Source organism: Fusarium musae, chromosome 7 (assembly GCF_019915245.1).
Source record: "Fusarium musae strain F31 chromosome 7, whole genome shotgun sequence".
NCBI classification, from domain to species: Eukaryota; Fungi; Ascomycota; class Sordariomycetes; order Hypocreales; family Nectriaceae; genus Fusarium; species Fusarium musae.
Genome location: NC_058393.1, coordinates 710,870 through 723,819, shown reverse-complemented (window position 1 = coordinate 723,819; position 12,950 = coordinate 710,870). Strand labels below are relative to the sequence as shown.

The window sequence follows — 12,950 nt, the reverse complement described above, 5'->3', positions numbered from 1 at the left end:
TTCAGACAAACTCCCTTACCAGCCTCTTTGTCCTCCCCCCCACCTCGAGCTCCCTCCCGTCGGGTCTGAGATAGCGCCCAGCCCCCTGGTCATTTCTCCCCCTCTCAAAAAGATAGGCAGCCGTTTTAGCGCCTCAGCTGCTGAACCGCGCTGGAAACCGATCGCTGAAACCTGTCCTGGGCTCTGGAGCTTGGGGCACCTCAAATCCAAAGCCAAAGCGGGGGCGGGCTCCGTCACTGCCACAGTCCATTCCATCACTCTTCTCCCCTGCCTTGATTCTTACCCACTTCCAAAAGCCAAAGCCCACAACTTACTTGTCTTCTCTCTTCCTTACGACATCGTCATTCATCAGCAGCAGCATCTTCGACTCTCAATAACAGCATCAGCTCGTCCTCAACGAACCATCGCGCGCGCTCTGTCTTCTTGAAATTATAATAGATCGCATCATTTCTCGACTCTCTTATCTCTAGACGCAATGGCTCCCCCGCCGAACCCCAATCTTCCTCTCCAGGAGAGGCTTCTGGCCCTTGCCAAGACCCTCCAGTGTACGTGGTATCTTGAGATGCGACCTCGCGCGCAGACATTGTATTGAGATCGCATTGCTAACTTGGTGTTTCTCACAGTCGGCTGGTTTGTCGGGTACGTCTTGTCATGAACTTTACCTTGTCCCGCTCTGCCTCGGTGCGACGAAATGGCCACGATAGCTGTTTTGGATCTTCAGTCTCCCTCTTTGGAGCTCACATAACCACCAAATAGCCAGATCTGTGACTGACAAGCTCTCTTGCCTATAGACACCTTACTCTGATCCTTACAACGGGCCGATATTTCTTGTCCTGGATTCGAATGAACTACTACACCCGCATGGCCCAGCTCTCCTACCGTACTGCTTTTATCGCTGCCGCTGTCACCTATGGCATTGTCGTCTACAAGACCATGCGCGCTCGCGCAAAGACTGGCGCCCGAGCTGCTCCCACCCCCATGGCTCTCCTTGCTGATGAGAATATCCAGTACCTTGGTAAGAGCCTCTGAAGCATATCTTGCCAGATCTGCGCAACCTTGCTGACCTTAAAAAAGCCATGGCCCTTGTGTGGCTTTTCTCTCCCCAGTACCCCCTCGCCTTGATCCCTTACACGATCTACTCGGTCTTCCACGTTGCCACCTACACCCGCGCCAACCTCATCCCCGTTGTCCTTGCGCCCAAGCCTGCGCCTGAGGCTGCGGATGGCGCTTCTCCTAGCCGCCAAGCTGTTCAAAGTCCTCTTGCTAACCAGATTGGCGCTTTCGTCAAGGAGTACTACGATGCTTCCATGGCTATCGTCTCGTACCTTGAGATCGCTCTCTGGGGACGTATTCTCCTCTCCGCTATTCTCTTCCAGCGCCGATCTTGGATCCTCATTGTTCTCTACACTGCTTTCCTCCGTGCCCGTTACAGCCAGAGCACTCATGTCCAAACCTCTTTCCGCTCGCTCGGTGCCCGTGTCGACTCCCTCGTTAGTGCTCAGGGTACCCCCCCTGCCGCGCGACAGGTCTGGGGAGCTGTCAAGGAGGCCGGCAAGCAGTTCCACGACGCTACTGACGTCAGCAAGTACATTAGCGGCCCTGCCAAGAAGACCTCATAAGCTCGATATGACGATACGCAGCTTCGTGTCTTTCTGACTCGATTATACTGAACGGACATGAATTGAGGCATAGCGGAACTAGACAAGATAGAAACGCCATGACGCTACGATTGGACTAGCTGCTCTGCAGTTAACGCGACGACGATTTCAGACTGGACAAAGAATATGGGAGTAGCGAGTACAAACGCACAACCATAGGAACGTGGAAAAGAGGCTTGGCCTCGTGACTGTATTTTTTATTCCTATACTTGGAGAACTTTTCTGGCGACTGTTCTCACGCGCATGCGGAGGAAGCTTTGTGAGCCGAGCATATCGACTTGGTGCACAAGGTATTCAGGAGGAAGTGGAAGTGGCCATGGGAATGATGGGGAAAGTTTGCGAAGGAGACTGGATGGATGGGTATGGATTTCCCGGTGTTAGCTTTATTGTATTCGAATTTCAGGTTTCATCATGATTTGTGCCGTTGCCAGTGATAAGAAGCATGATAAATTGCTGAATTGCTCAAGTACAGCTATTTGTGGGCTGTAATTGGTATTTCCGAGGAAAACATGGCTGTGAACTTGGTAACGAAGCAGGGCGTTCTCGGAGAAGAAGCCATTGAGAGGATTTGATGGCAAAAGGCCAGGCCAGGTCTTCATTATAGTTTTCTACGAAAATAAAGGCTTCCATTTAGCTGCATGCCTTGTTAAATCATGTCATAGTAAGCTCTCATCTCGTAGTAACGTCTTCATCAGCTGTCGATGATATCAAAGCCCGATAAAGATCAGGTCCCTTGGTGGGGCGCAAGAGATGACGTCGCCAGGCAAGTTACATATGGATTCTTTGACCAGGCGGCCTCAGCCTGTTCTGTTCATCCCAAACCCATCGCCTCCTTAAACAACCATTTCCAGTCGAATTAAGTTGCGATCAGTCATTTTGAACCCTAATACCTATTCTCCGCAACTTGAAGATCGCTGCTGGTGATGGCTTCGATCTTGCGACAGATTGTCGCGGGGCCGCGAGCTCGGCATCCTGAGGCTGGCTTGGATTTGTGCTATGTTACAGACCACATCATCGCGACGTAAGTCAAATATTCGAGAATACTTTGTCCAGGGAGCGGTATCGCAGTCGCTCCCTTTGAAGCCATCTCGCTTTCTGGCGACTCTACTAACAGCTGTCTTCTTTAGATCTGGTCCTTCAGAAACATATCCCCAACTCGCATACCGAAACCCTCTCGATCAACTCGTCAAATTCCTCGATTCGAAACATGGTGAAGATTGGGCCATATGGGAGTTCCGCGCCGAAGGAACAGGCTATCCTGATGAATCTGTGTATGGTCGCGTGAGGCATTACCCATGGCCTGATCATCACCCACCTCCGTTCAGACTTGTCCCTATGATCATGGCGAGTATGCGCAATTGGTTACACGGCGGAGAACTAGGCGGTGGTGTAGTCACGGGCGACGGAAGACCCATGTCCTCTGGAAAAGATGTCGTTACTGAGGCGCAAAGGAAGGAGAAGCGCGATAAGAGAGTGGTGGTGGTTCATTGCAAAGCAGGCAAGGGACGAAGTGGTACAGTGAGCTGCAGTTATCTCATTGCAGAGGAAGGTTGGAAACCTGAAGATGCTCTTGCGCGCTTCACGGAACGACGGATGCGACCGCGATTTGGTGCTGGTGTCTCGATCCCTTCACAATTGCGCTGGATCAGCTACGTTGAGCGCTGGACAAAAGGTGGCAAGAAATACACCGATCGGCCCATTGAGATTCCCGAGATTCACGTCTGGGGCCTGCGAAATGGTGTCAAGGTCGATATCGAGGGTTTTGCAGACGAGGGGAAGAAGATCGATGTCTTTCACACATTCAAGAAGGAGGAGCGTGTGGTTGTTGATCCTGAAGCACCTGAGGAGAGTGGTATTAGCGATATGATATGGGAAATGGCCGGTTACTCGGTGACCAAACAGAAGGAGAAAGCACCCGACGAAGCACACTTTTCTGAAGCAACGAATCCAGGTGAAACGCCATCAGCAACTGAGGAGAAGGAGCATCTCGGCAAGGCGAAGACCATCAAACGAAAGGGCACAGAGATGCTTCACAAGGTCTCGCCCGCAGGTTCACACAAGGGCGTTGAGAGAACTAAGAATGACTCTGCTACATCGTCAAAGACCGATGTCACAGAAGCAAACTCGGAAGAAGAGCCAGGCGGCATGGCGGTTATTCTAAGACCCAAGGCCCCGATCCGCATTCCCAACAGCGATGTCAACATCTCAGTCGAGCGTCGTAACAAGACCCCCAAGAGCATGGGCCTAACCATGGTAACAGCCGTCGCACATGTATGGTTCAATACGTTCTTCGAAGGCCAAGGCCCCGAACGAGACGGCAAGGCCCTCGACAGCGGCGTCTTCAGCATCGAATGGGACGCCATGGATGGGATCAAAGGATCCAGCCGTAAAGGCTCACGGGCGTTTGATCGAATTGCCGTAGTATGGCGCGTCGCAGGCACTGACGCTATGCCTGAAGAAGTCCTCGAGCCAGAAGAGGGACAGCCCGTGCCGCAGGTTCGACCGGCGGATTGGAAGGGTGCGAATATGGAAGATCCGGATAATCAGAAGGATTTGGGTCTCCGGGTTCAGAGTCCTGCGAGCGCGGATGTTAGTAAGGCGAGTAGTGTCAAGAGTGCTGAGGAGACAGTTGCGAAGAAGGATGGGGAGGAGTTGGAGGGTGTTAAGTCGAGTGGACCGTCGGGAGAGGATTTGCTTATTGGGGATCATGGCGAGGTCAAGGGGGAGAAGAAGGTTTAGGGTGATGATATCCATGTATATGACTGTATGGACGATTAGGTGTAAGACCATGAGTGTCAATAGAGTGTTATGCTACCATGGTAATACGAATGGGTATCTCTAATAGAAAGTGTCCTTGTGTACGACTAGCCTCAATAATGTCTACCCCTTCCCCTGTAATGCCTATCCCCTCGATATCCCCCATACGGTCCTCCCCTCCTATGATCCCCCCTATCTCTATGCCCATGATATCCTCCCCTACCCTCCCTCGGCGGCGGAGGCACCGGCTCTTCAACCTCGACTTCATACTCTTCGTATTCTTCCTTAAAGAATGCTTCAGTAATCTCCCTTTCTCTCAACGCAGCCTCTGGCTCAAACACAAAACGCAACGTCCCTTCTGGGCCCTTAACCGTTCGTTTTCCATCGCCAGGCCATGATGTTGATGTCGCGGGTGATGTCGCTGATGCAGGTGTAGAAGGTTGGGGATCTTCGGCTTCGCACCGGGAGCAGTAGTACAGATATCGAGGTTCGAACGCCTTGTCAAGATCGTTGTTAAGCCGAATCTTGATGTCGATGATCTTATTCTGATCAAACTGTGCCCCAACTTTGGTGGATTTCCCATGCTGGACGTATAAATCGAGAATATCGAGCATGGTCTCCATGACTGAACCCCAGTGGTACTGCCGCTTCGTCTTTGCGTACTCTTGAACTCTGTCCACGTGCTGTTCTGTCATGAGGGCTGTGAGTTCTACGACAGCCATGACCATGGAGAATGTTGTGCGCTTTATGGGAACAAAGGTCTTGTAGATGTCGATACACATTGCGTATGCGGTCTCGAAAAAGGGTTTTCCATCATCTTTGCCAAAGATATCGCGGACGACTTTCACGAGGAGTTTTTGGGGGTAGCGTGTGCGGAAGTCGAAGCCGATCGTTTCGAGGATGAGACGTTCAAGGCAGATGATGATTTTGCCTGGACCATCGAACATCTAAGAGTGTTAGTTAGTAGGGGTTTGTGATTGCTGTTTGCTGGACTTGCCTTGTCATCGGGCGTGACGCTTTTCTCGGGGTTCTTAACGTTATAAGCCGCCGCGAGAATCTCCTTTGACTTCTTGATAGTATCTTCCACTTTACACGCGACGAATAGCGATGCTAGTGCAGCGTCTTGATAGTTGTATTCGACGTCTCGAAAGTTGAGTCGGAATTTGTGGAAATACGTGCACGCCGTGTCGAACGTCCTCACAGGTCTGTTGTTCAATCAGTCTCTGATCCCTAGCCCTCGTACAAGACCTACGTACAGTTGTAGATATTCCCTCACGTTCTCGATCAACTGCACACCCTGAAGGCGGTAGTTATCCTGTCTTGCGGGATCGCAGCCATGATCCTTGAGCATACGTCGTAGCTTGAGCTCCGATGTGTATTGGTTCGAACTGGAGATGGTGCCTGGATGGGGACCGATCTTTGGTATCGCGTTGCCGTTTGTGGCCGCGGACGGGCCGTTATTCGAGGTTGTCATTGGAGCGGTAGAGATGTTGTGAGGTCTATGTATGTATGATGGTTGTCGCAAGTTTGCAGTTCGTTGTTCAGTGTCAGAATAGAATGGTCGATGGATTGGAACAAGTGGGCCTCGTCGCTGGGTGTTGTACCACGCAAGCGTTTCCAGCTTCAATTATGGATGCTCGGTATGAATTAGGGACATGAAAGCCGGAATCTCTCGACAGTTATGGCGATGATGGCTGTTGTCGCGTAGAGTCAAAATTACTTCAGTTGTCATGATGCAAACCATTTGCGATGTGGCTGAAGCTGGTGACTGTGGCGCAGTTAATCACAAGCCCCAGATATCCAATGCTTTCGAAAGTGACCATTTCGTCAAGTACGACGACATGATGATTAATAAAACGAGAGGTTAAGTTATTTATTGCAAAGACTCGAAGCATCTACACAGAATTACCGTGATTATCTTGGTGATGGATTTCAGAACGTCAAAGGGCCAAACGTCCGAGTTTGTTTCTGAACCAACCCTAGAACTGAGCTTTCACAAACATATCTTGTTTCGATCACGAGATAGAATCTGGGTACTTGCACGAGGATGAAGCGTCTATCTAACCCACCCCCGCCTTCCTGCAGGCAATATCGATGATATCTTGACCAGGTACAGATAGTAAGCGACTCGGCACAAACAGAAATTAGCTTTTATCCCCTCATTGCAGTAGACACCGTGTTGCTTGTAGTCAATATATACTCTTGATAATTACGCCATCAATGATATGCTTTTTCCACGAAGGAAGAAAGTAGGTACCCATGACACTTTAGAAAGGGTTGTCAAAATAAACTGAGTGAAGACTCCCCTAAACTTGGACTAAATTGCCTAAGCTTTTTCGTCACTTAGGATAGAGGGCTGAAGTTTTCCTTAACTTTACCTCCCCTATGAGTTTGTGGACCCTACCTCCCTAGGTAAGGCCTACCTAAGCTGGCTAAGCCATTAAGGTAGCGGAAAGTGGAGGGGCCATAGCTGACGTTTTCAGCTCCGACAAAAACACTCGGGGTCAGACCCACAAGAATACATAAGAGGTGCTATTTCGGCTCCTCCAAAGAGTCTTGATCACCATCATCATTCATCTTCATCTATATCATCACCATCATGTTTACCTCATCCTTGCTCCGGCTTGGGTTAGCCATCGGATTGGCTGGACCGATCTATGCTTCCCCTTCTGCACCACACACAAGAGATGACCTATCCGATAACCCATTACCTATTGTTGTTTGGCACGGCCTTGGTGACCAATTCAACAGCGACGGAATGAAGAACATCCAAGCCCTCGCTGACGACATCCACCCAGGAACCTATGTTCATATCATTGCCCTCGATGAAGATCCCAGTCAGGATCGAGCGGCCACTTTCAAGGGAAATGTCTCGGACCAAGTCAGCAAGGTTTGCGAGGAACTGGCCAAGCACCCCATTCTGTCTACTGCGCCTGCCATTGATGCCATCGGTATCTCTCAGGGCGGACAATTCCTCCGCGCTTACGTCGAGCGCTGCAACTGGCCACAAGTCCGTAGTCTCGTCACAATCGGTAGCCAACACAATGGCATCAGCGACTTCGACGTCTGCCGCCCTACCGACTGGCTCTGCAAGGGAGCTATGGCTCTCTTGAGACTGGGTACCTGGAGCCATGCCGTACAGTCAACCGTCGTCCCCGCGCAATACTACCGTGACCCAGCAACCGAAGACGCTTACAACAAATACCTTGAGAACTCCCACTTTTTAGCCGACATCAACAACGAGCGCGAGTTAAAGAACGAAAAGTACAAGGCGAATCTGAGCAAGTTGACCAACTTCGTCATGTGGATGTTTGAGGACGATGAACTTGTCAAACCGAAGGAATCTTCATGGTTTGAGGAGGTCAATGGCACAGAGGTTATCCCTCTTCGAGCTCGCGAGCTTTATCGAGAGGATTGGCTGGGCCTTCGCGAGCTTGACCGCAATGGTGGCCTCAGATTCCGAAGTGCCCCTGGTACACACCTCGAGAACCTCCCTGAACTCATGAACGAGACAATCACCAACTACTGCGGCCCGTGGAGACGAACCTTTGAGTCGGAAATGGAGGACTCCGTAGATAGGTTGGAGTTGGTTTGAATTAATTCATAGCTTTTTCACATTATAGTTATTCAGCACTGTTATATCCCTGCCATGCCTCGTCTACATGCATGTCGTTCCTACTATCACACTCAAATATAAATGCGTAGAACGGGCAGACTTCGGATGCAGGCAACTGCACCGAAATAGTCTCAATTACTAGCAGGACCGACCCTTTGGAAAAATTGTCTCAGACGAGGCGCAAGAGATGCATAAGACCATCAATATGTATTGTATTGTATTGTTAATGCACGTATAGCTACAATTCTATTTTGTGGGTTTTCCGCCCTTCAACGAACGCCTCAACACCGATGCCTTGAATTGCACGTTTCAGTTGTCAATGGCCTTGCTGGCCGATGCCTTTTGCTTCCTCAACCGAGCCTTGCGGTCCGAGATTTGCTTATCGAGCTTGCCGTCGTCGGCCTCTGGGAGCTGCTTCTGCTTCTTGGCCTTCTTCGTAGGGGCGACGGCGGTCTCAGCCTCGTCGGTGTTGTCGAGAGACTTGCGCTTCTTTCCAATGTTGGGCTTCTCACCCTTGGCGGCCTCGCCCTCGGCAATGACATCCTTCTCGTCGACCCAGAGCTCATCGGTCAGCCAGATGGGAAGGGCGGTGGTCTCGGGACCCTTGATGTAGATGCTCTTCATGTTGCGCCACTTCTGGGGAATCCACTTCTCGATCATACCGGTGACAACGGCATCGACGTTCTCGGCGATCTGCTCGGCGGTCCAACCGGAATATCCAATTCGGATCGAGGTGTTTGTTGAAGGGTTCAGGCTGACGAATGCAGAGTTGACGGCCTTCTGAACCTCCTTGGCGATCTCGGCGGGAGTGCCTGCGTTGACGGTACCCTCAGTCTTGACACGCTTCTGGCGCTTTCCATCGACCTTTGGAGCCTTGGCCTGCAGGTTAACAGGGACAGGTCGCTTCTGCGTTGTCTTGTAAAAGGTCTTTCCCAAGATCTTGGGTAATCTGTTGATGATGCGATCGTCACCGAGGAAGATATCCGCCTCGGCGAAGAGCTTCCTCTGGGCCTCGTACTGGCTGTACTTGGCCTTGAGCTTTCCGTAGTCGATGACACGAGTGATGCGCTTGCCCAGCTCGGCGGGGAAGTCCTCAGAGGCGACAATGTTCTTGTAGGCGCGCTGGGGCTCGGCGGTGATGAGGCAGATGGTGGTCTCTTCGTTGTTGAGCGAGTGAGGAAGGGAGATCTTTCCGGGCTGGAGACGCGCCTTGTCGACGATGTGGCGCTTGGTCGTCAGGTTGAGCCAGATGGGAGTCGTGGTAGGATCTTCATCGTCGTCGAGGAGATTGCGCTTTTCAGACTCGTCGGCCTTTTGCTTGGCGGCCTTCTTGATGTGTGCGAGAAGAGCCTTTGAAGCTTTCAAGGTCTACAAACGATTTGTTAGGTGTGTTATGCCATTGGAGTCTTGGAGAGACGAACCTGATCAGGGTCAATTGCTGCGACGGCGGTAGTGCCGGGAGCTACAACTTCTTTTGAGGGCGCCATTGTTGTCGCAAAGTTGTAGATGGGATGGGGATGCAACAAAAAAGTTCAGTTTGATACGATAGTGGGGGCTTTATCAGTAGCTCGAAGGAAAATAATTTTTTTCCTGCGATGGTTGGTTCTGTCGGAATATGCAAGTCCCGGGCTCCGGTCCAGGGTCTCTTAGCGGCGTTTAGATGTAAAAAATACTGGACAGAGTCGAAAGCCAATGAGTTTGTACAACATGAGCTATGAATTAGTTTCTTGGCCATAACTTTAGAGGAATTTGAGAGGGTACTCTTGTACGACTATAATCTCGTCCCAGGATTTAATAGTCCTGCATTGAGTGCATTGTACCTCTAGTGACTTGTTCATCGCTCTCTGTATCTTTTTCTTACAGCCTATGGGGAGTTTTTAGCGGCGGGGCGGAGTTCCTTGTAGGATCCGCTGATTGTCGCTCTCACGTTATTCATATGAGATCCATCCCGGTTATTCCTTGTTGGGCTTACAAGATGATGAGTTTCTGAATCCTACATCTAAACATCTTTCGTTTCTTGGTCTATCTCTGTATATAAACTGTACTACTTCTCTCTCATATCCTTTACATAATGTCCCCCGATCTGCAAGATCCTGCCAATAGGAGAGCTTCATGTGATCAGTGCAGTATGTCCGCCCACCTTGCCCGCTTACACTTGGGGTCCAAACTTATATTGCGCATGCTGACCAATCTGCAAGGACAAAAGAAGCTCAAATGTGACGGGAGCTATCCATCTTGCGGACGATGCTCTACTCTTGGAGAGCTGTGCAAGTTCTCGGCTCGTATGCCTATGGGAAGGCCGAAGAAGAGGAAGATAGCCTCCGAGAATGAAGCTCAAGAGAGTAGTGCGAGCAGAACTTCGCCGTCTACTTTGGCGATGAGTATTGGGAGTGATACTGGAAGTGATATGGGACGAAGAGGGAGCTTTGATCCGTGCCAACATATGTCTGAAGATGTTCCGTTGGATCTGTTACCTCTTGGGTGAGTTGACTGAATCGTCACCTTGATGGATGAGCTGACTCAGATTTAGCAACGAGACAAATGTTGATCCCAAGTTATTGGCATTTGAATCTGATCCAGGCCAACAGACTTGCGCCTGTCTCGCGAGCTTATACTTATCACTAGAAGAAGTACGAAAAGCAGATGATTTACCCTTTACAGCACGATTATCGGTTCTGCGGCATTTGACCACCACGGCAGCAGGGATCATACAATGTCAAGTTTGCCCAACAAAGTTTCTATGGGCAATGCAGAATGCTCAACTACTCAACACGCTCATTATATCCTTGGCGGAAGGATATAAGAAGATCGTGAAGTCAGTCGAGGACGAAACGAAACGAGCTCAGGATGCGGGAGAATCAAAAGAATTATGCATAAGTGAAGGTCAAAAGCTAGAGGGGCCTTCGCAAAACGACGGCTTAGGATTCTCCCTGACCCTGACCCCGCAAGATTGGAAAGGTATCGCGAACAAGGCTGTCAAATCTGAGCTTTTTGGTACGCCAAATTCGAGCTCCATATCCTTTGTGGCGATGTTGCAGTTGATGGAGGATAGACAGAATCTGTGGCATTCAGGAACGAGTCATGTACCGCCGGGTATAGGGCATCGTTTGGCGCACCAGATGCATGATAAGGATCCACATTGTGTGTCGGTTGTTAAGCATACGAGGGATATGATAAGTCATTTGTTGGCGGATGTTTGAGTGGTTGGTTTGATACCCAAGATCAGGAGCGATTCGCCTTAACACCTTTCGATCCACTTTGAATAATACTATCCTAAGGTTCAGTGAGATAGATTGAGTATGTTTAGGTAACAAAGGAGGTTCAGTAAGATATAAGTTGTATGATATACCAAAACATACTCTGAATTGACCAAGTGAGGGTGACATATCTATACTGAGCTTGAACTATCTACAAGGCAAACTCGATGATTGAGAACAATACACAACTTCCAGCAAAAATTTACTTTTCCAAGTTTTCCTGCTCCAACATGATGAAGCTATTCATATCAAGCGACTCGTTTCTCTTATCACTCCTGCTTTTCCGGATCCTCAACGTGCTTCTGGCTGATAACATGACCGTTGTACTGGGCGCCATAGCGGACATCACCTGGGTCAGCAGGAGGATAGGGCGCGGTTAGAGGATTCAGGAACACATGGCCATTTAGATCGGATACAGTAGCACCATCGATATCCCCTTCAAACTCGTACTTTCCACCGTTGTACTGGTTTCCAGCTCCGAACTTGCGAGGTCCCTCGTGGAACTTTGGGGTTGTGTCCTTGCGTCCTGGCCTGTTCTTTTCGATTTCCTTTGATAGCTTGCCATCGCCCTGGAACAAATCTCCGTTGAACTGATCATGACCTGGACCAGCAACTGCGTTGATGTAGTATGTTCCCATGCTGTATCTATGGGAATGGTCGCTCGGCTGTTCGGGCTGGGAGGCAGACTGATGGTCAGGGAAACCGGTCGAAGCGTTGGGATAGGAATAGGAACGCTGGTCTGAAAATGGGTTCGTAGCCATGTTGGGCGGCAAGAAAGATTGTACGTAGCGGCCGTAGTGATGTAGAGACTGGAGATCAGGGGGGATACGTGGGACACTTGGCGAATGTGTAGTTTCTGTACTTTCGGGCGAAACAAGAGGGCCCGAAATAGTTTCAGAAGAGGATATGGAGGTAGTATAGTCCAGTGGTCTCTTCTCGGACATGATCTGGATGTCGGTCTGAATCTGATACAAGGCCTTGGACTGTATTTGCTCAATTGCCAGTGACAGGTTGCTCTTCTGTCTCTCAAGTCTGACAAAGATATCGAGAAGATCTTGTTCTCTGTACAAGAAGCCCCAGGATCGGAGTACTCGCCCCTTGCGAAGCAAAGAATTGAGGCAGTTGTTGTTGATTATGAAAAGAAGAGCATCAGTCTGTGTACCAATCTCAGGGGTTTGAAGAAGGGGGTTCTCAGATATGCTGGTAGAAAGGTTCTGAAGTTCTTGGAGCTGCTCATGATATCGTTTCAGCGTCGAAGCACTCCCTTTTATCTTTCTAATGACATCTATAAGAGAAAAGCAAGCTACACCAAGCTGGGTCGCCGACGCCGCGACCCCAAGGATCTCTGCCATGATAGCCTCAACTTCAGAGACGAGGCAAGCAAAATCGTCGCAGCAAAAAGCGGTGAAGGTATCCCAAGAGCCGTGAATAGCTACATTGACGACGATATCGTGCTCAGGATTGAATGGTGTGGTGCGTCAGAATGCAGGAGAAGTTATGGTTGTGCAAACGTGGCATATCAATCAACCGTAGATAATGAAAATTGTGAAAGGTGCGACCGCAAAAAAAGGCCAAGACGTGAGTACGGCATCAAGATTTAGGCATCATTGTGAAGAGGAATTGTGAAAAAGTGTGAAAAATGGACAGCAGAGCCTCATGTGT

General features: G+C 49.9%; 6 protein-coding genes across 6 annotated transcripts; 3 read left to right on the top strand and 3 right to left on the bottom strand.

Annotated features, from left to right (window-relative positions):
- Positions 1-475: 475 nt before the first annotated feature.
- POM33 (Transmembrane nucleoporin) lies at positions 476-1,619 on the top strand (the record flags this gene model as incomplete). Its single annotated transcript, XM_044827014.1, has 4 exons — positions 476-545; positions 624-639; positions 792-1,015; positions 1,075-1,619. The coding sequence occupies 4 exons, from the start codon at positions 476-478 to the stop codon at positions 1,617-1,619; spliced, it is 855 nt and encodes a 284-aa protein (XP_044677608.1).
- A 962-nt stretch (positions 1,620-2,581) lies between these two features.
- Positions 2,582-4,397, top strand: J7337_009415 (uncharacterized protein; the record flags this gene model as incomplete). The annotated part of the gene is made up of 2 exons (XM_044827013.1): positions 2,582-2,679; positions 2,786-4,397. The coding sequence occupies 2 exons, from the start codon at positions 2,582-2,584 to the stop codon at positions 4,395-4,397; spliced, it is 1,710 nt and encodes a 569-aa protein (XP_044677607.1).
- A 131-nt stretch (positions 4,398-4,528) lies between these two features.
- Positions 4,529-5,889, bottom strand: J7337_009414 (uncharacterized protein; the record flags this gene model as incomplete). Its single annotated transcript, XM_044827012.1, has 3 exons — positions 4,529-5,362; positions 5,431-5,620; positions 5,672-5,889. 3 exons carry the CDS (start codon positions 5,887-5,889, stop codon positions 4,529-4,531), a joined length of 1,242 nt encoding a protein of 413 aa, XP_044677606.1.
- Positions 5,890-7,173: 1,284 nt separating this feature from the next.
- On the top strand, positions 7,174-8,010 carry J7337_009413 (uncharacterized protein; the record flags this gene model as incomplete). The annotated part of the gene is made up of 1 exon (XM_044827011.1): positions 7,174-8,010. The coding sequence occupies one exon, from the start codon at positions 7,174-7,176 to the stop codon at positions 8,008-8,010; it is 837 nt and encodes a 278-aa protein (XP_044677605.1).
- A 330-nt stretch (positions 8,011-8,340) lies between these two features.
- Positions 8,341-9,518, bottom strand: J7337_009412 (uncharacterized protein; the record flags this gene model as incomplete). The annotated part of the gene is made up of 2 exons (XM_044827010.1): positions 8,341-9,399; positions 9,453-9,518. The coding sequence occupies 2 exons, from the start codon at positions 9,516-9,518 to the stop codon at positions 8,341-8,343; spliced, it is 1,125 nt and encodes a 374-aa protein (XP_044677604.1).
- A 2,039-nt stretch (positions 9,519-11,557) lies between these two features.
- J7337_009411 (uncharacterized protein) lies at positions 11,558-12,640 on the bottom strand (the record flags this gene model as incomplete). The annotated part of the gene is made up of 1 exon (XM_044827009.1): positions 11,558-12,640. One exon carries the CDS (start codon positions 12,638-12,640, stop codon positions 11,558-11,560), a length of 1,083 nt encoding a protein of 360 aa, XP_044677603.1.
- Positions 12,641-12,950: the final 310 nt, after the last annotated feature.